The sequence below is a fragment of the Oncorhynchus clarkii genome, chromosome 30, assembly GCF_045791955.1.
Source record: "Oncorhynchus clarkii lewisi isolate Uvic-CL-2024 chromosome 30, UVic_Ocla_1.0, whole genome shotgun sequence".
Taxonomy (NCBI): domain Eukaryota; kingdom Metazoa; phylum Chordata; class Actinopteri; order Salmoniformes; family Salmonidae; genus Oncorhynchus; species Oncorhynchus clarkii.
In genome coordinates, this window is record NC_092176.1 from 13,863,978 (window position 1) to 13,886,032 (window position 22,055).

Below are 22,055 nucleotides of genomic sequence, written 5' to 3' on the forward strand. Positions count from 1 at the left end.
ACCGATACAGTGCGGGGGCACCGGTTAGTTGAGGTAATATGTACATGTAGGTAGAGTTAAAGTGACTATGCATAGATAATAGACAGAGAGTAGTAGCAGCGTAAAAGAGATGGGGGGGGTGCAAGTAGTCTGGGTAGACATTTTATTAGATGTTCAGTAGTCTTATGGCTTGGGGGTAGAAGCTGCTCAGAAGCCTCTTGGACCTAGACTTGACCCTCCGGTACCGCTTGCCGTGCGGTAGCAGAGACAACAGTCCACGACGAGGGTGGCCGGAGTCCTCGACAACCTTTTGGGCCCACCTCTGACACCGCCTGGCATGTCCTTTACTACAGAGCTGTTATTAACATACTGTAGCTGGGGTGGGAAACTGATACACTAATGGGGTCACTGTTATTAGGGGTTCAAGCAGCAAAAGAAAGCCTATTCCCATGAGATGGTAAGGCCTAGGAGGTTGCAACCTTGCATGAAGGTAAAGGGCCAAAGGCCACACCCTCTCATGGAATGGCATGCCAATTGACCACATGGTGGCGCTATAACAAGCGATACAAAATGCTAACTTTAAAATAATAATAATTTAAAACAGTTCCTGACATAACCACACACCGGGGGCGGGCTCTGTGTTCCTCTCCTTTAGCATTTAAAAGTACAGGGTGGGGTTTGAAAATACCTTGACCTGAAAATATGGTTTGTTGTGCAAATATGTACATGATGAGTTATGTGTACATGAGAGCTAATGGCGATGTATTCAGTTTGTGTCAAGCCTTTTACTGGGTTCTTATGGTAATTGTTTTCTCAGGTATTTATTTTTAAGACAGAGTGGAACTGTATATTTATAATTGATTTGTTACATATTTTTGATAAATTCACTCTCAAATACAAACAAACACTGTGAATGATGGAGTCTCAATACAGTTCTATTACATGCTCTTAAATATGAATGCTAAAAGTAACAGTTTGAAGTGAAGGGATACAAATAACTGACATTTGTGTGTTCTTACTATGCATTATTTTGAGTTGTAGTTTATTACCACCCTCCTGGTTAGGTTGTGGTTTATTTGTTATTATTTTTTCAGAAATAAACAAATAAGACAATATAAAGCTAAGACTACAGAGTGAGGTCACATTTAAAAAAAAAAAAAGCCAGTTAATGCTAAATTATATATCTGGCTCAAATTGCATAATGATGTCTGCTCTGTCGCTGTTGCTACTGTATGTATTGTACATCAACATATCTGATTCTGATCAGTCACAAACACAAATATAACAATTTGGCTTCAAGTCAAAATGTTTTAGTATGTTCTTTTTACAGCATCACTGTATTATTCTAATAATGAACAATCGTTCCTTACGTTTGACTCCACAAGCACTGTCAATCATAATTCCATTTATATATAGTGTGCAGATACAGCTCTCCAATAAATCATTGAACAAATTATTTGCAAGCTCAAATATGGTTAGACACACCATTAGGGGTCAGGATAGTCAAGTTCCCTCTAGCATTCTGGTCTGCCTCGATGGCTTCGAAAAGAGCCTTGAAGTTGCCTGCACCAAAGCCCTTGGAAGAGTACAAAGACATGTTTTTACATCATTTTCAGTCTAAATGTAGACCTGCACATCCACCTTTATCATCACTACATACTGCAAATTGATTTTTCAATAAACTAAGAAAGCTCATATTCTTAAAATCATAATGGTTTCATATTGTTTCATTTGTAATGCTCTATGATATTTCATGCTACTCTCACCTGATGGTTGTGTCTCTGAATGACCTCCAGAAACACCGTGGGACGGTCCTGAACAGGCTTGGTGAAGATCTGGAGCAGGTAGCCACTGTCATCAAAATCCACTAAGATCTTCAGCTCCTGTCAAAGCAACAGGACATAAAAGTGCTTATCAGGCTGAAAAGCTAAGAACCGAGCATGGAACTTCAAATTAACTGATTGTAATTACCATCCTTATGCATTTAACTATCAGGTATTTGGATAAATTAAATATAATAAATAATTGGAAAATGTATTCAAACAGCAGGGAAAGTTGTGTCTCTGACCTCCAGAATGTCCAGGTCCTCAGTGATCCTGACTTGGGAGTGTTGGAGATTCTTTCTCAGCAGCTGGTAGTAGGTGTCTGGCACACACATGAACTCCATGCCACGCTCCTTCAGGTTACGGATCTACAACAAGGAGAATACACTAACCACACCAAGCTTTCATCTTCCATTGATGTGTATATTATAGTGACCAGGTTGAGCTTAGCCTTTATTTGTGAAAATACTTACTGCAGTGATGATGTCTGATGTGTTCATGGCGATGTGCTGGACACCTGGGCCACCGTAGTATTCCACATACTCCTGTTAAATCCAGTGAGTTTAGCAAGGTACAAACTCTACACTTGACTTTTTTGTAATGCTACGTTTCTTAAAGGTACAGTACTAAATATATGTGAATGGAGGACATTTGTATGTCTTTGTTACATAAGTAAATACCTCTTGACATACTTAATATATGATATATTGAATAACAAGGCATATGACTTGCCTGGATCTGGGACTTGCGTTTTCCCATGGCTGGCTCATTAATGGGCATCTTCACTGTCTCTTCATAATTGGCCACAACGATGGAGCGCAGTGCACTGAAATCTGTCTGCAGCTGCTTGTCATCCACCGACCAGAACCGGTGGAAGAGCAGGTTCTTCTGGTACCTATGGAAACATAACTACTACTCAGGAATCTTTGTGTGTTGAATGGATAGGTGAGAGACTACACTATATCTATCCCAAGGCCCTAATCCTTGGGCCTTCCCTTTAGAGATCAAACCCATCCCTGTTTTTCATCTCAGAGCTGCATGGGGGACCTCTAATTGACTCCAGATGTGGGGAGCCCCTGGGACCCAGCTCAAAAACTGCTAAGTAATATTAGTCTCTGACCTATGCCAAACAGCCTGGGTTACGTAATACAGACACGTCCCCACCCACCCATCTATCCACCAACCAAACCACTGCTGTATGGAGAAACGTGAAGAGCAGTCAAACTTGGCTTTACTTGCATTGGATGGAAAACATTCTAGAGAATGTCAAATGAACCCTAAAATGTTGTCTATAGACTGCTGTTTTTTATATTGTGATTAGTGTGTGGTAGTTTTTTTTTTCGAGGAGGAAACTGATATCCATGGATGTTTTTGTATGGAACAAAATGTACAGCAGGATGTGTAATAGTAGGGCAGCAGGTAGCCTAGCGTTTAAGAGCATTGGGCAAGTAACCGAAAGGTCACTGGTACAAATCCATGACTAGGTGAAAAATCTGTTGAACTCTAATTGCTCCTGTAAGTCACTCTGGATAACACCATCTGCTAAATTACTAAAATGTAAATGTTGTAAATCCTCTAATCTAGACCTAGACAATGCCTTACCATTCCACCACAGGCACCATCTCATCATCCGGCTGGTTCCCCACAACATGGTCAATGAAGTTCAGTAATCCACAGGGTCTGTAATGTTAGATAAGGCTTCACAGTGACGCCAAACTGCTTAACTGAAACAGTGTCTCGTTTACAATGATCTATAAAAGCTAATCTCATCTCTAACACCAGGTATATTTGCTCATACTCACAGCTTGGCCAACAAGGGGTCCCGGTGGAGAGGAGGATGGAACCCTGGGAGGAAAAGCCCTTTGTAGGCTGTCCTCTCCACAAATGTGTGTGTTGTGTCCCCATACTATAGTGATATAAGAGAAAATCCCAAATCTAGAGCATACTGTAAATCTACTTTCCTCTGCTCAGTTTCAGCAGATGTTGACTGACTTACCGTCTGGAGAACAGCTAGCTTAACCCTGCCATAATTGTCCTCCAATACATACGGCTCTTTCACTATGATGGCACCACGCTCTCTGGCTTTCTAAAGAGTATAATAGACAAATAAACATATGCACATGTGATAAAGATCCAGGAAGATTAAAATAATTATCCTATAGCTATGCGTCTTTTCAATAAATCCAAGAAAAAGATGGCAATCCTTAATAATATTTTCAACCCATCTCATTAGGAAAGAAGCATTCTCCTCATTCCAGAAAAAGCTGATATTTTGGATTAAATAGCAAGCATGCTTTGATACCTGCACAAGGTAATCACAGTTCTCCACAGTGAATGCAATGTCCCTGGCGCCATCCCCATGCTTCACCAAATGCTCCCCCATTTCTGAATAAGGCAGATGGACAAAAGTGCAGTATATTAAAATCAAAGTGAGTGAAGTAGCACACTAGTCAGTGACAACCAATCTCATAATATTTAACCATATGAACGGTGACGTTTTTGTCATACTGTACCTTTGTTTCCAGGATTGAGGGCGGACGCGAATACATACATAATCTGGGAAAGACAAAAAGCCCAAAAGTTACATGATGGACAACCACGGAACTTCCATCACTTGTAACAAGTTACGATCTATTATTAACATGTGCCATAATTAATTTAGGATATGCTGCAATGCTCTGCTCACCTTGCCTTGTTTGACCACATGAGACACCACATCACGGCAGCCTGTCTCTAAACCCTGGTAGGCCAACGGTTCAAATCCAAGCTTGTTACAATAGTAAGATGCTGCCTGTTGAAACAGAAGAAAAACACCATTGGCACTCACAACCAAACACTTGTACATTTACTGTTTAGGCACAAAACTTTAACACAATTTCTATACAGTGTGTTGTTGTACTGTAAAGGACTGGTGTGCTGGGAGCGCCACCCCTTGGTGATGGAGTGGGAAAGCATCTGGATCAAATTAGAGGATGATGGGGTCTACTCTGAGGTTTCATGCCAAATGTCCCTCCACCCCTTAAAAGAGCCAATAGCCATCCCCCTCAGTGAATAGTCCTCTAACTTTGAGAATGTTCAGGAAAAATGTAACAACATGCAAAACAATTTAAAATCAGCACATGAGCTTCATACCTGTTTGGCATTTCCAACCCAGAATGTGATGTGGTCGAAACAGATGAACTTGCCATGGTCGTGCTTCGAACAAAACCAGAACAATTTAATACTGGTATGTGAGGGGGATACATCTAGCATACATCAGTCCATATGACAGCAATTAGAAAATATGAAATGTAAGAGAACGATTATGCATATTTAAACATATTGGTAGTCTAGTTACATTTTTTAAATCATACTTTGAACTAGTTAAAATACACATCCATAAAAAATAATTGTGTGTTCATTAAAATATCTATTCACAAAGAGTATTAATTGAGGGACTTACATGTTCACCTCTGTCTGTGTAGGTAGTCTAAATAGATACAAAACATTACACATCAGCATAACGTTTAAGATCATCATTCCAACGACTAATAAATCTTGGAATGTGAAATAGTAATTATAAATTCAATAACAACTGACAAATCACAACTGACAAATGTATCTAAATAATACAAATGTAACACTTTTCGAATGAATATATATTTTCTCTTACCATCTTGTACCCTTCGGCGTTCAACTGCTTGAAAATAAACTCAGTACAATAAAGGCAAGCATTTCAACGTTCAGAATGAAGTTCCACGCCCTGCCGCTGTTCGAGGAGGAGAGTACACGGAAGTATGCGGAGCTATTGAGAGAGAAAGAGAGGTTACGCAATAATTTCTCATCCCAATATATATGTTTAAAAAAAATACAAGTAATGGTACGCTTGACTCTACGCTTGGAATACATTTCATACTAGAAGTTTATCTTAGGTGCATCACATAAATTAGGTGCATACATCACATATAACAAAAAGTGATATGCGAAAAAAATGCACTTACCTCTTCTCAAATACCGGAAAAAGTTATATTAAAAACGAAATGGTTAATTATTTTTAAACTGAAACTATGCAAAGACAGAAAATGCACTCACAATCTTTTCTAGTCAGGCCATGTGTTTGTATTTAGTCTCGAGGAGGTTCGCTTGTACAGCTTTCCTATTGGCTGTTTATTTTGACATATGTATGGAGCAGTCGCCACAATTTTCACATTGCAGAAACAAACTATTGGTAGTCCTCAATAGTCTCCCCTACCCTTCTTCATAATTAGTAATCTGTTAATGACAATGTTTTATACCCTCTATCATTCTTTACAAATCCTTTATCATCAACGTTTGTATGAACATGGTTATTCCAGACGTTTTCAATTGATCTATTGTTGTGTGTGAATGACAATGTTGCCTGATGTACTTTTGCCCAATGTGACAATATTGACAGCCCTCCCAACTGATTTACATAGTAGTGAATATGATACACTACTACACTAGAGCTCATTTCCTCAATTGAACTAGTAGTCTGTGTCTTAAGAAAGTGATGTCAACAAATTGGTTAAATTCCTGCATAAATGAGGAAAGCATTTATCCCTAGTGTGGAAATGGAACAGAAAGGCTGCCGAAAAGCTAATTATTCCTAAAGAAGAAGATATTTGACAGATTGTACTGCAGAAAGAGACACCTCTCGAGCTATTCTTTGCTTCTTGGATTTTGAGCGGCTTAAGTTTGACAGCCTCAAAAGCATCAACACAACAATAGGTTGTATCTTGTCAAAGTGATCATTAGATATGTGTGTGTGTGTGTGTGTCCTTATGTTCCAATGGGAGTGAATAAGATTAAGTCAATCAACGAAAGCAATGCATGTCATAACCCTGTAATTTCCCTCAAACACAGGGTCTTTACACTGACTGACCCCCTGTATTCATAAGTGACACTTTATCATGCAAGACTATCACATGAACGCTCTCTGGTGTAACAATACATATGCAGATATTCTGTAAAACACAGATACTGTTTGTAGAACAGATATTGTTCTATCAATTCTCTTTTAGCACCACAGACTAATGAAAGTGCAATGTCACAGTAATGAGCATTTGACACCTTCAGCAACTGTCCCTGATGGGGTTTGTTTATCTCTGTTACCAGGGGGCTTTTTGCTGTCAAGAGACGCAATTAGAGGCAGTAAATGAAGACGGTGCTGCTTACACAACAGTGTGATGTTGGAGTGGTAGACGGTTGATCTTTACATTCTGTATATGAAAAGAAAGTATGATTATTCATGGTCTAGACACGAGGCCTACTGATTTCTGCTAACTCAATGGTGTAACTTAACTGATCCAGAAAGGGCACAACCATTACATTATTGTCTAATTCACAATTGATGTATAACAACATAATACAAATACATCATCCAAATATGTTCAATTCAGGCAGTTTAGTAAAAACAGTTTGATAGCCTGGGATAATTGGCTTGGGCCATTTACAAAAAACAGAGTTAGACAATTGGGCATGAGAATAGTTAATCATATAGGTGTTACAAATGCTGTTATTACCACTGAGCCTAATGTATCCAAACTATTAGAAAATACAAAAGTGATTGTACACTTTAAACACAAAGGCCTGTGAAAACGGTTTGTAAGAACTATTCATATAACTGAATATGAGGCAGATTGCAGTGTATTCCCATGACAAATAGCACCCTTAGGGGAAAGAAGCAACACCTCAGGCAATTAAGACCCTCCTAGTCGCAGGGCGTGCAGAACAGTGTATAGTCACTGAGTTTACAGATCACTACTCAGTGGGGAAGAACAATACAGCAGCACGGACCAGGCAGAAAGTTGAGGAATAACAATGAGTGAGTTATCTTCAGATAAACCACCACAGCAACTGGATGCAGGGACACCAGGAGAACAGGATGGAGAAGAGTCTCTTGACAAAGCAGTGGACATTTCTCAACCCATCTCTCTCCTGATTAATTCTGTCAGTCTCAGTGACGAAAGCGCGGAGGACCGCATCCCCGCAGAGAGGACAACTCAAGCAAAGATGCAGTCTGTTTTCCAGCAGGTGCGCAAGCAAGTCAAATCACAGGTGGGCATGAACGTCCCAAGGAATGGCATTCTGGAACTCGTTCAGATGGTCAAAAGCAGAGAGCTGGAGATGGCAAAGGTGAACGGCCCAGAAAACACAGAGAAAGCAGGTGCAGAGATTTTGGAAGACAAGCGTACCGGTGAGATGGATGTCAAAAGGGAGGAGCTTATAGCGGTTTTTCAACATGAGCTGGAGGCCAGTAATGAGGCACTGAGGGATGAGTTTAAAGAGCAGATCACCCAACTGCAGATAGAAATGCAAGCCTACACAGACCAGGCTCTGAAGAGTCTTGAGTCCAAGGTGCCGAACAGGCAAACATACTCCCGCAATATACTCCAGCGGATGTATCAAGCAGAGCAGCCAGAGACCAGGAGTCTTGAGAAGAAGAAGAAGTCTCCAGCAGCACCCTTACTGGGCTCTGGTAAGACCAGAGTTCTGAGCCGAACCATGACAACTCTCACCCCGAAGACATGTCCCCCTATCGTCCTCGGGCCTCGCTCTAAATCAGAGACCTTGAGCTCCTCGAGGGATAACAGTTCTCTGCCTCACTTCAAGGATCCACACTTCCATGTTCTCTCTTTTCGGAGCCCCAAGTACCATCAGTCCTGTGGACCTCTGCTACCTAGCTGCCCCCCACGTCTCAATTGCAAAAAGCCTCTCCGCACCAAAGCTCAGACAGGAAACTAAAACAGTTGCATTGAATTGGATAAAATGTAATTGCTGACACAGAGATAATAGATTGACCCAAAAGGAATTTGGGGAGTTGTCATAGGCTACATGTTACCTTTTCATAAGATGCCTTATCTGAAGTCAGTGCAGCCAGCCACACAGACATGCTGAGTTGAATGCTCAAAATCAGGTGGGATGCTGTTGTTTACATTATATTTTTTACATGAAGTGAAATACTACTTTTACTTCTGTTCCATATTAACTATATGGCTATGTTAGATCTGTTAATATTTTCAGTCTATTTGATTTCTAATTCTTAACTTGTTTTAAGCGGTACCTCCTGAAAGGGCTGCAACAACTTAGAATAAGCTAATAGAAATGGGGTGAATTTCTAATTACTTTGTTTCAAAAACCCATGTTTCAATCATAGAAATAGTTCACATGGTATATGATTGTATGGAAAGATAAAACATTTCTGCTCTAGGATCAAAGCTGATATTTACAATATGCTTCACAAATCACACTGAAAACTTCTCTCAAGTCTAGAGCCTCCAAAGAACCATGCTCAAGATTACAGTAAACAATTGTATTATTGTCATTTGTGTGTGCTGCGAAGGATACAGTGAAATGTAACTTTAAAAAGTGATACAGAATGTTAAATAATGGGCGGCAGGTAGCCTAGCGGTTAAGAACATTGGGCCAGTAACCGAAAGTTCACTGGTTTGAATCCCAAGCCGATGAGGTGAAAAATGTGTCGATGTGCCCTTGAGCAAGGCACTTAACACTAATTGCTCCTGTAGGGTGTTGCGGTCGGCAAACTACCTGGCCTCCAGGGCACCCGATGTCACAGGAAGGCCAAAAAGATCATTAAGGACAACAACCACCCGAGCCACTGCCTGTCCACCTCGCTATCATCCAGAAGGCGAGGTCAGTAGAGGTGCATCAAAGCTGGGACCGAGAGACTGAAAATCAGCTTCTATCTCAAGGCCATCAGACTGTTAAATAGCCATCACTAGCACATTAGAGGCTGCTGCCTTAGACTTGAAATCACTGGCCACTTTAATAAGTGTAATACTAGTCACTTTAATAAGTTTTACATATCTTGCATTACTCATCTCATGTGTTTATACTGTATTCTATCCTATTCTACTGTATCTTAGTCTATGCCACTGACATTGCTCGTCCATATATTTATATATTCTTAAATTCCATTCCTTTACTTAGATTTCTGTGTATTGTGTAATGTTGTGAAATTGTTAGATATTACTTGTTACTTGTCATTATTGCACTGTCGGCGCTAGAAACACAAGCATTTCGCTAGAACCACAATAACATCTACTAAACACGTGTATGTGACCAATAAAATGTGATTTGAGTTGGATGAGAGTGTCTGCTAAATGACAAAAATGTAAATGACAAAATGAAATATCTGTATAATTGAGTGAGACTAGAGAACTGGATGTGAATTCCTCAGGGGTCTGGGTTGCCCTCAAAATGAGTCAAATAAGACTGTAACACTTCAATATCATTAGAGCAATACACTTCACAAGGTGAACAATAAACAGGGATACCCGTTGCTCACTCACTGCTTTGCATCCTTGTGTTCAAGTGCAGCTGACAGTCACATTTAGAACTTTGAGTAACAACTGAACATACTTGTCTGATGGGAGTTTTTAGGCTGCAACAGATGTCAGAGGGAAAAAAAGAGGTACAAATGAGGGGATGGCACTGGATGACCGGGTCGTAGGGCTGTTGTGAACATATTGTACTACAACAAGAAACATTGAATAAAGACGAACACAAAACAATAAAGGTTCATATGACAGCATGAAATGACTGACGATTAACAGGTGCTGTGAATTGCAGGGGTTTTGTAAATGATGTTGTGTATGTTCATTGTTTAAATACATTTATACAAATACCTGATCATGAGAGATGACAATGGCTACTTCAAACACAGACCAATCAGCAACTGCAGTACAAGGGGGTGTCACACCTCAGAGGTATTGATCAATTGAGTCAGGTTGTTTTTAGGTAGAAGGTTCATCAGTGGTACAGGACTGAAGGACCAATTACGATATAAACGATATCATAACCGCCATCGATAAAAGACAGTACTGTGCAGCCGTCTTCATTGACCTGGCCAAGGCTTTCGACTCTTGTCAATCACCGCATTCTTATCGGCAGACTCAATAGCCTTGGTTTATCAAATGACTGCCTTGCCTGGCTCACCAGCTACTTCTCAGATAGAGTTCAGTGTGTCAAATCGGAGGGCCTGTTGTCCAGACCTCTGGCAGTCTCTATGGGGGTGCCACAGGGTTCAATTCCCGGGCCGACCCTTTTCTCTGTATATATCAATGATGTCGCTCTTGCTGCTGGTGATTCTCTGATCCACCTCTACGCAGACGACACCATTCTGTATACTTCTGGCCCTTCTTTGGACACTGTGTTAACAACCCTCCAGGCAAGCTTCAATGCCATACAACTCTCCTTCCATGGCATCCAATTGCTCTTAAATACAATTAAAACTAAATGCATGCTCTTCAACCGATCGCTACCTGCACCTGCCCGCCTCCAACATCACTACTCTGGACGGCTCTGACTTAGAATACGTGGACAACTACAAATACTTAGGTGTCTGGTTAGACTCTAAACTCTCCTTCCAGACCCATATCAAACATCTCCAATCCAAAGTTAAATCTAGAATTGGCTTCCTATTTCGCAACAAAGCATCCTTCACTCATGCTGCCAAACATACCCTTGTAAAACTGACCATCCTACCAATCCTCGACTTTGGCGATGTCATTTACAAAATAGCCTCCAATACCCTACTCAACAAATTGGATGCAGTCTATCACAGTGCAATCCGTTTTGTCACCAAAGCCCCATATACTACCCACCATTGCGACCTGTACGCTCTCGTTGGCTGGCCCTCGCTTCATACTCGTCGCCAAACCCACTGGCTCCATGTCATCTACAAGACCCTGCTAGGTAAAGTCCCCCCTTATCTCAGCTCGCTGGTCACCATAGCATCTCCCACCTGTAGCACACGCTCCAGCAGGTATATCTCTCTAGTCACCCCCAAAACCAATTCTTTCTTTGGCCGCCTCTCCTTCCAGTTCTCTGCTGCCAATGACTGGAACGAACTACAAAAATCTCTGAAACTGGAAACACTTATCTCCCTCACTAGCTTTAAGCACCAACTGTCAGAGCAGCTCACAGATTACTGCACCTGTACATAGCCCACCTATAATTTAGCCTAAACAACTTCCTCTTTCCCTACTGTATTTAATTCATTTATTTATTTTGCTCCTTTGCACCCCATTATTTTTATTCTACTTTGCACATTCTTCCATTGCAAATCTACCATTCCAGTGTTTTACTTGCTATATTGTATTTACTTTGCCACCATGGTCTTTTTTTGCCCTTACCTCCCTTATCTCACCTCATTTGCTCACATCGTATATAGACTTGTTTATACTGTATTATTGACTGTATGTTTGTTTTACTCCATGTGTAACTCTGTGTCATTGTATGTGTTGAACTGCTTTGCTTTATCTTGGCCAGGTCGCAATTGTAAATGAGAACTTGTTCTCAACTTGCCTACCTGGTTAAATAAAGGTGAAATAAATAAATAAAATAAATGTTTTGAAGCAATAGCAGGCGCCATAGAAGTTTACAGTCATGTCAAAATTTTTCTACAGAATTGTAACGTGATAGGCAATGCATCCATACACGGTTCCAGTTTAGGTGGTGAACAGAACCATTTAATTTAGCTAGCATATTGTAACGGGCTAATGTGGTGCTCCATTAGCCGTTACAAGATGGGTACTGTTTGGTGTATGCACAGAGAATTTTCTACCAACCTTAACTTTTATGTGTAATGGAGTTGACTGGAGACAATAGCTAGCATAGCTAGCCATTGCTAGCATTCACAAGTTGAAGTAACTTTTGAGTGTAATGGAGTTGACTTGTGACTTTGACATGAATATATACCATTCACAACATTTGGATGGAAGCTATAATCCAGTTATAATAAATAAAGTTATTCAATGAAATCAGGTTTGGCTGCACTGCTTTCAATGAGGAAAGATTGCTTCCCCTCCTCTGCTTGTCCCCGCTTCCGTGAATTTAGTTGAAAACGTCACTTTGCCATGTGGACCATAGAGATCCTATTAAATTACTTGAGGTGTTATGTCATAAACCCTTAAAGTCCCAGAATGGGGTGAAAATGGCAGCCATTGTGGTTAGGGAGAAATCCAAAACCAGTCTAGTTGGAATTAATGACAGTAGAGGCAGAACTGATGCATTTCCTGATTTGACTTATGCAGGAAATTAAAAGTAGGCCTAAGGCATGTGATACATCAGAAAAGTGTTATAGAAATATTTTCAACCTAAAATATTGTCATATAATTAATTATAAACACAGTTTATATGGGTTTTATGCCAATTTCCTGGACAAATAACCCCTAAAAGATATGTAAACAGACCATAAATGTCTCAATTGTTGTTTTCTTGGAAAGCTGTTAGTATTACATGATACAATGTCAGTTCTAGTTGCTTGTACAACTTGTCTAAGTCCTATCATCAACTGATTTCAGTCAGTGTATGGCTGTGGATTGACTGCATTGTTTGAAAGGAATGTTGTTCATATTGTTGGAATGTTGGACAAGGAGACAAGCAAAGGGTGGAGAGGACCCTCTCCTCAGGAAACGCAAGGGTGGCCTGGCAAGGGATTAAATCCACAGCTAGCGCCCCCCACATAGGCAGGGGAAAAACCAGTGCTGACTTTGTGGGATATGAGGGCCAGAACATGGCTAATGAACTGAATCTTTTCTTCTCAAGATTTGAAACAAACGACTTTGTGTCGGAGGTAAAACAAATGGAAGCATCATTACAAATGTTTAAGAGGGTTGTTGTTCAACAGTCTGATGTTTTGAAGTTGTTCAGGGGATGTAACACATACAAAAGCCCAGGCCCAGACAAAATAAGTGGACATGTGTTAAAGCACTGTTCTGAACAACTGGCTGGTGTTTTTACAGACATTTTCCAATCCTCACTCGACCAGCAACACATGTCAGTATTGTGGAAAAACTCAATAATTATACCAATTCCTAAAGCATCTATTCCACTCTGTGCTGAATGTCTACCGCCCTGTCGCCTTGACATCCTTAGTAATGAAATGCCTTGAGAAACTTGTGGAAAGTCTTATTCTCAGCGTCACTCAGAAGCTTCTCGACCCATTTCAATTTGCCTGTCAGCCTAGCAGAGGAGTTGATGATGCCATTCTCACCCTCCTTAACATGGTCTATAGACATCTAGAGGGTGCCAAATCCCATGTTAGGGTTCTGTTTGTTGACTTTTCTTCTGCCTTCAACATAATCCAGCCTTATATTCTGGCACAGAGACTCATTCGGGACTTCTCCTTAGATGATGGGCTGGTTTTGTTGCTGTTGGACTTCCTGAACCAACGCTCACAGCGAGTCAATATAGGTCCCCACATGTCGGATATACGCAATACCAACACAGGTGCTCCTCAAGGATGTGTTTTGTCCCCACTCCTGTACATCTTATACACTAATAGTTGTACTAGTTCCCATACTGACAGACACCTTGTTAAGTTCGCTGATGACACTGCCTTGATCAGCCTGTTGCATGATGACGAGGAACATCCTGGCCCGGTCCTAGATGACTTTGTAGAGTGGTGTGAGGAATCACACTTGGTCCTCAATACCAACAAGACCAAAGAGATGTGCATAGACTTCAGGAAGCGTACAACACCTGCCTCTGCAACATCTATCAGAGGTCAGAACATAGAGATCGTAGAGGAATACAAATACCTGGGTGTCCTCTTGGGACAATAAGCTTCAGTGGAGTAAATGTACAGACCTGATCTACAAAAAGAGCCAACAGAGACTGTACTTTCTTAAAAAGCTGGAATCTTTTAATGTAGACTGTACTATACTGACTCTGTTTTACATATCTTTTATTGAGAGTATTTTAACTTTTTCTATTGTTTGTTGGTTTGGCAATGCCACTGTCAGCCAGAGAAATATGCTGAGAAGGATTATCACCACAGCAAGCAAGGTACTTGGAGTCAAACAGACAGGCCTGAATGAGATCTTTAAGGTCAGGGCCCTCCGCAAGGCTCACTATATCATTTTAGACCCAAGCCACCCCCTGTACCCAGACTTTGAACTACTCCCCTCTGGGCACACCCCTAAGCAGGAAAAACAGAACTAGACAATCATTTGTGCCAGGTGTGATATCCCTCCTAAATAGCTCGGGCTAATGTTCATATCGACTCCCTAAGGCCAGCAGGCTAGTCTTTAAAAAAAAAGTGTTATGGAATCATTCCACTAAAACTGGCTGGCTAGCTAGCTAGTTAACGAACATACAGTGAAGATACATTCTTCAATTTGTGCTGAGGAGTATTTTTATCCGCTCACACAGAGTATTTTTTATTATTATTATTTTTCATTTACATTTATTAGCAGGTGCTGCAGCACGCTTACTTCCTCCGGCTATGTATCTTTATCACAGCAAAGCCAAACCGTGGTTGACCAACTACCTGACCAGAATGGTGACCCTTAACTCCGTCATAAGAAGGTTCATAACCATTCTAGTTCATGCCCATTCTAGGATCTCTATGGGTGTGCAGAAGGGTCTCTCTCGCTCTCTCTTCTACTTCTTTATGAAGCTGCCATTTGCTGACCAAACTGAGGAATTGCAAAGTGATGAGTGTTACCTCTTTTTGGTCAGCAGATGGCAGCTTCATAAAGAAGTAGAAGAGAGAGCAAGAGAGACCCTTCTGCACACCCATAGAGATCCTAGAATGGGCATGAGCAAGGTCACCATTTTGGTCAGGTTGTTGGTCAACCATGGTTTGGCTTTTTGGTTTCTCATCAACAGCAAACGTTTGTGCTGGAAATGTAATTGGAGTAGGTGCTTGCAATTTGTTCTTTATATTTGCAACTTTAACAATTTTTTCTATATTAAAATAATAGAATACACAACTGCAACTTTTAAAACAGCCATGCATCTCTTGATCGTCGCCAGCGTCTGTCCCAAGATCCCTGCTTGCCCTCGTAGCCCAGCCAGGCTCTGATAGATTCCAGTGCAGAGCTAAGGCAAGCCAACTAATACTGGGGGCACCTGTCAGGAAGAAGGGGGGGGGGGGGTCTCTACAGGCCCTAGGATTCACGATGCCGGAGAATGGGAGGGGTATGTGACAGGAAGGAGGTGCAGACAGAGCACAGCATCACACCAAGTAATCACTGAGGCAGCTTTGTTCTGTTATTTGTGCAGCAATGGCCCCTATTGATATGTGTGCTCAAATCGAGGAAGCTGTCAAGGGCACCTGGCAAGGGTTAGGGGCAGTAATGTTTGATGGCGTCGCAGAGGTCTACAGGGTGAGACATGGTGAGAAATATGGAAGAACATCACTGATATATATTATAATGCAAATGTTCCTGTGTGAGCATCACTAAGTCATAGCCTTGGAAGCCCAGTCTTCTCACATCAATGAGTCATGTCAAGTCATGTCAGATCACCTGAATGAGTCAAATTCTTACCATGTCAGAACTTATTATTTGAGTTTGGTAACAATTGGTTCAATAGAATGTACCCTTCTGGTCATTGTTTTTATTATTGTTATTTTTTTGCAGGATCCGAGCACCTGTATGCATCCAGCTGAACTGGCACTGGGTATGGGCAATGACAGGAGATGCATTTAGGTCTGTAATGGGCATGGGGGCAGTGTGCCCAGAGGCACCACTCTTTCACAATGGATGGGATAGAGGATGTTGTGAAGAGGAGCTTTGTACCCCAGGGAGGATGAGCCTTGAGCGCCCAAATCCGGAAGGCCACGAACCAAGCACATTCAGCTCTGGCCAAGGCACGCTGTCATCGGAAGCATCACATAACGATGTCCACCCAAAAGCACTGCTAATATGCCTTGGTTTCTCCTGTGATAGGTTGTTTGGAAATTCCTCAATATTATAAGGAATCTAGTCATCATTCAGTTCAGTTTAGTAATAATGGAAGTCATCAGGGCTTCAAAAACATTTTCTGATTATTTTTGTGGCCAGGTTTATTTTCCACATGCCCATCCATCCTTGCCCAATGATTCTGAAAACCAGGTTATTTTATTGTCACATACACTGGATAGGTGCAGTGAAATGTGTTGTTTTACAGGGTCAGCCATAGTAGTACAGCACCACTGGAGAAAATTAGGGCTAAGTGCCTTGCTCAAGGGTACATCGGCACATTTTTTACCTTGTCGACTTGGGTATTCAAACCAGCGACCTGTCGGTTACTGGCCCAACGCTCTACGACACGTGGTCAGTAGCGGACAGGATGAGGGATCCAGGTCTGTCTGTCCATCTTACCCCACATTGCCGTTGTTCATTTCCTTCAAAACACATATGCACTTCCTTCTTTTTGAACCTGCCTAGCTGCTTATTGATGTTTATTGCACAGTTAAAACCGATGACAAAGTTATCGTTGTTGTCTTGGTGTTGACATGGGAGCACAGTTATTTTACTGCTCCTTTTGTTCATAAAATATATATATATATTTATTTACTTTTTACCCCTCCACCACCCTCCTCTTCGGAGGACAAATATTGTAGTTTTTTTTTTACAGCTTTTTTGCTACATATATGTACATTTTAACTATACATTTTACATACGTGGTACTTTTATATATAACAACAATACATTACCAAGCAGACTCTTTAATCCCACCCCTCAGCCACACTCAGCCCATCCCACCTATCACCACAGACCACCCTCGTTTGGTTTCCATGTGCCATATATTTTTCAATTGTGCTGTGATGTGTTACAAAATGTTTGAATCTTTCTAATCGTTTGTTATCCACAGATTGTGAGCTAAAGATGGAAATCTTTCCTACGAGTATTCTTATATTATTTATTGATTGGCTATGGCTTTTCAGATCGCCCCAACACTGCTATTTGTAAGATTCATTTTAACTGAATGTTTTTTTTCCCTCAAATAGCTGCTGTCTCATCAAAAAGATCCCCCTGAAAAAAATGTTTAACGGGGCATGATTTTCACCTTCTCGATGATGTCTGAAAGGTGCCACATATATCAGATTATTAATAAAGGACAGATCATCAATAAGTCAAGCTTTATTCAATGCATATCTAATTTGGACATTACTAATGATCACACCCACACATCACAAATGGATAATCAGGTCCATTTTTTACATCTCAACCATTAGCAGGGCAATGAGGAAGGAAGTCACCCCGTTTTGAGGTCAGTCAGTGTCACGCCCTCTGTTTTTACATCAGTTTCTGCTACAACACAGCTGTCTCTCAGGAATACACATGTTGTACCCTCTACTGGGTCTGGTACTTGTCATGCTTGACCGAAATAGGTAGTATTATTGCTCAGTTTATGATACTACTTAAAATGTATGCGACTCACAATGTGGAGTATTTTAATTTCCTGTAGAATGTCAATGATCAGAATTCTGCTAGAAGTGCCACCGATCCTGATTTACATCTAGTATTTTATGCTTCACTTACTGTATTACAAAATACAAGGGTCTTAGTCTTCATTCTTTATATCCTTTCATGCACTCGTCCAACTGGCTAAAATCCTCCTCGCCCAAGCAGCCCTGTCTGTCACTGGTACCAGTGGGTGGAACAAGGTGTGGTCCTGGGCATGAATAAAAACAACATGTCTAAACAACATCGGTCCATTCAGAGAATCTGCTTTAATCAGATGCCTGTTAAAAACTTCTCAGATCTCCCACCCAGTGAAGGCCCAAAAGGCCAAACTGTTACCATCCCAATACTGCTGCCTTACTGTAGACAGCACAAGTCTGGGCTATCTCACCTGTACAGTGTGTTGGTGTAACAGGTTAGTGAGGGAAGGGTACTTCCTGGTCGAACAGGACAGCTGATGATGTAATGGGTCACTACTCAACATACAGCCTAGGGGAAGATTATCTGAGACAAAGTACAGTGTAGTACAGCTACAAAGAGAGAAAGAGAGATAAAGAAAGAGAGAGAGACACAGAGAGAGAAGGATACAGACAGAGAGAGAGAGAGAGAGAGAGAGAGAGAGAGAAAGAGAGAGAGAGAGAGAACGAGAGAGACACAGAGACAGGGACAGAGAAAGACAGAGTTAGTTACAGAGAGACAGAGAGAGTGAGACACAGAAAGAGAGAGAGACACGTTGAGAGAGAGAAAGACAGAGAGAGACACAGAGGGAGAGAGAGAGGGAGAGAGAGAGGGTGAGACAGAGAGAGAGAGAGACAGCGAGACACAAAGAGAGAGAGAGAGACACAGAGACAGAGAGAGAGGAGGAGGAGTAAAGATAATGGTTCTAGACACTGTAACATCATGGTTGTGTATTGGCCGTCCAATTGTTCTCCTTTTCATTGTAATGCATAAAGACCTGTATTATCCCATTAGCTCAGATTACAAGATCTTCAATTGCTATCTTTGTTTAGGTTTAAATCCCAATCATTGAGTGAGTGTTGACAACTTGTTGGCCATATAGAAAAGTTTAGTTTTTTTACAATACTCCCCCATCCTCAAGTTACACAATCTCGATTTTTCAACGTCCATCGTCCATTATGGATATTATTTAAGTCACCATTCATCAAAGCACATGAGTGTCTTACAGAGAAGACAGACTGCAGACACCATAGTATTTTTGGAGAAAAACAAGCTCATTACTGTAAAGACAGCAATTATAGTCATTCCTATCAATCACTATCAATGGAGCTTCGTATTAATGTTTTGTTCCGCAAAACCGATTTCGTAACTATAGTGACATGTATAAATTAAACATATGAAAAACCTAATCTTCAAATAAGCGACAAGAGTGGTGAGATAAGCTTGGGCATTGATCAACAATGATAATCTTTGCCTGGGGGTCCGTTTGTCCGTTCTGACCTTTCAGAGTGGAGAGAATTGAGTCCACACAGAGAATGGATGAGGTCTGCCCTGAGACGTCTGTTGATGGATCAGACCTTGTGAAATGAGTTAATGTTTGTCCTGCGGTCACAGGAGGATTATGAGGGGGTCCTGACAGAGTGACCCATGGACTGTCAGAGTGTATAGGGGGTCTGCCCTTTGACCCCAACAGATTGGAACCAGCCAGGTGGATTAACAGGCTCCCCACCGGCCTGCCCTTTGGCTGAGGGTTGAAAAATACTTATAGAAATACGATTTTTCTCAGTCGGGTTTTGCTCATCTACGTCTCTCCTCTTTAATTCACTCACAACCTGCAATTTCTGGGGTTACGCCACACACACACAGGAATGCTGGCTGTGTGTCAGGGCAGGGCTCACAAATACCATGGTGTGAGCATGTGTGCAGAATGAGTGCTTCACACACGTTAAGAACAGGGGAGAGAGATCGGAATGCATGGAACAGAAACTGAGGTTTCCACACAACACAAGGCAGCTGGTCAGGCTGAAGTTCATCGGACATAGCTGAACAATTGTTCAAGCCCTGCTATGGAGGCTTGCTTTGCAAAACGGCAAAATGAATTTTCCAGAAGGTACATGGCATGAAATCATTTGAAAATGATGAAAGTGGAGGCTTAAATCTCACAAGAGATATTAGGATATTGAACTTTGAGGTTCCCAAAAGACAAACTGTTCTCAGTTTCAGTGATTTACTTACTTTTAGACTGCCGTTATGCTTCATTTTTGCAAGCTCTTTGAATATTTATCACACTGTAACACTGTCTGGTCTCCTTTGCAGAAGGATAAATGGTTCCTTTGAACTGGGGTGAAGTCAGAGATTGTTGACATTGGTTGAGTAGTCTCCTATAAAGTGTTGTTTAACTTCAAGTTAATGTACCTTTCTCTATTTTCTTCTCAAACTGCTCATTACAGTGCTGTGGAGAAGCAAGGTGGGGGTGGGGGGGTATTTAAAACATCAAAGGAACTCACTTTGGGGGGCTCCTCTGGGAGAGAAAGACAAATAGAGAGAAACCCACAGTGTGGAAGGGTGTGTGGAACTGATGTATTGTAAACGCACAGGACAGGCAGGGAGATCAACCCATGGAAAAATACCATCCCAATATTAAGAGTCCTAATTTGCTAGTTGGGTCATGGGGTGGGGGCATTCCAATGAGTTGGTTCTGGAACTGTTGGATGGTTGTTGGTTGTATTTAGGTTTGGTAATCGGCAAATAACTTAGTTGAAATACCATTATGTCCTTATATAGGATAAAGCTAACTCCTTCATCTTCTGGGGAAGGAATCAGTTTCATCCACCCTGACCAGCCTGGTCTCATAGACTAAACATAACATAGTAAATTGAAATCCAAACCGCTCAAATTAGTATGATATGTTTGCTATGTGTGGTATGGTTACAGAAGGTAATAGATTACTTAAAGCAAAAAAAATAAAGTTGGGTGGTTGGTTGGGATGGATGGGTATGAGTATAACGTGAATGTCCAGCAACCCAAAAGTTGCATGTTCAAATTTCATCACAGACAGTTTTATCTATTTAGCAACTCTGCAACTACTTACTACTTTTTAGCTATTTTGCAGCTACTTAGTAGGTTAGCTTACCTTTACATTAACCCTTTAACCTAACTCCTAACCTTAACCCTAACCCCTAGCCTCGCTAATGTTAGCCACATAGCTAATGTAAGCGCTAGCCACCTAGCTAACGTTAGCCACAACAAATTGGAATTCATATGAAACCATATAAAACATAACATATCATTCTAATTGGAGTGTCCTGGATGTACGTTTACTATGTTATGTCTACCCCTGAGTCCAGGTTGCCCCGACAGGAAAGGGGTTCCTGCTACTTTCTGGGGTTCTCAGAGGTCAGACTTGGTCATGTTTGGCCCATGTGTTTTGATGGATCAGAAGCTCCATTGTCTAGACTGGTGTGGAGCCCATGCACAGACGCATTCAGTTATTAACACTGTTGTGTGAGAGTCCTAATCCTCCAGCCAGATAGGGTTTCCCCTTTACAGACAAGCAGACTTCAGTCCCTCCACAAGGCCACAGTCTCAACTCAGCCTGTTTTTATCGTTAGACAGCATGTGCTCGTACAATCACCAATAACACACTGCTCGAGCTAGTGATCACTGTACATCCAATTATATCATGTTTCACTTCAAACCTATCCGTGGCTTATCTGATGTTGGTTGTGTTTTTAAGGTGGTCACTAAAATCCGATGTAACCAGGAAAGACTTGTTGAATCTGACACACTCTGTCATTCTACATTTAACTTACCCCTAAAATTCTGAATGAGAACTTTTCATTAGTAGATACCGTCCTTTCATTCTTTCTTTCTTTCTTTCTTTCTTTCTATCTATCCCTCTTCCCCCCCCCCCCCCCCCCCCAAATGGGACCAAATTGTGTCCCATTAAAGTGCCCCTAACCTGATCCCCTGAACGTGGGCTCCAGTGGCTCCTTTGTGTTACAGCTCACATGTAGCCAGGGTAGGGTCTAATAACTATGCCCTGTGCTAAGCAGGATGACACCCCAGGCCTCCCTGTTCTGTGGAGGGATGG

The 22,055-nt window shown here is 41.4% G+C and overlaps 1 protein-coding gene across 1 annotated transcript; it reads right to left on the reverse strand.

Annotated features, from left to right (window-relative positions):
* Positions 1-910: 910 nt before the first annotated feature.
* On the reverse strand, positions 911-5,562 carry LOC139389628 (4-hydroxyphenylpyruvate dioxygenase-like). The gene is made up of 14 exons (XM_071136485.1): positions 5,455-5,562; positions 5,245-5,271; positions 4,935-4,997; positions 4,489-4,593; positions 4,316-4,358; positions 4,105-4,187; positions 3,799-3,888; positions 3,605-3,708; positions 3,405-3,482; positions 2,535-2,697; positions 2,276-2,347; positions 2,048-2,170; positions 1,746-1,862; positions 911-1,555 (listed from the first exon to the last, which is right to left on the reverse strand). Exons 1-14 carry the CDS (start codon positions 5,455-5,457, stop codon positions 1,445-1,447), a joined length of 1,182 nt encoding a protein of 393 aa, XP_070992586.1. The 5' UTR covers positions 5,458-5,562; the 3' UTR covers positions 911-1,444.
* Positions 5,563-22,055: the final 16,493 nt, after the last annotated feature.

Bases quoted from the DNA above. Each gene is read 5' to 3' on its own strand.
- LOC139389628 (XM_071136485.1), bottom strand. The intron at 4,594-4,934 runs GTATGAAGCTCA...CTGTTTCAACAG, and splicing joins GGGTTGGAAATGCCAAACAG to GCAGCATCTTACTATTGTAA. The intron at 2,348-2,534 runs GCAAGTCATATG...TGGATTTAACAG, and splicing joins AACGCAAGTCCCAGATCCAG to GAGTATGTGGAATACTACGG.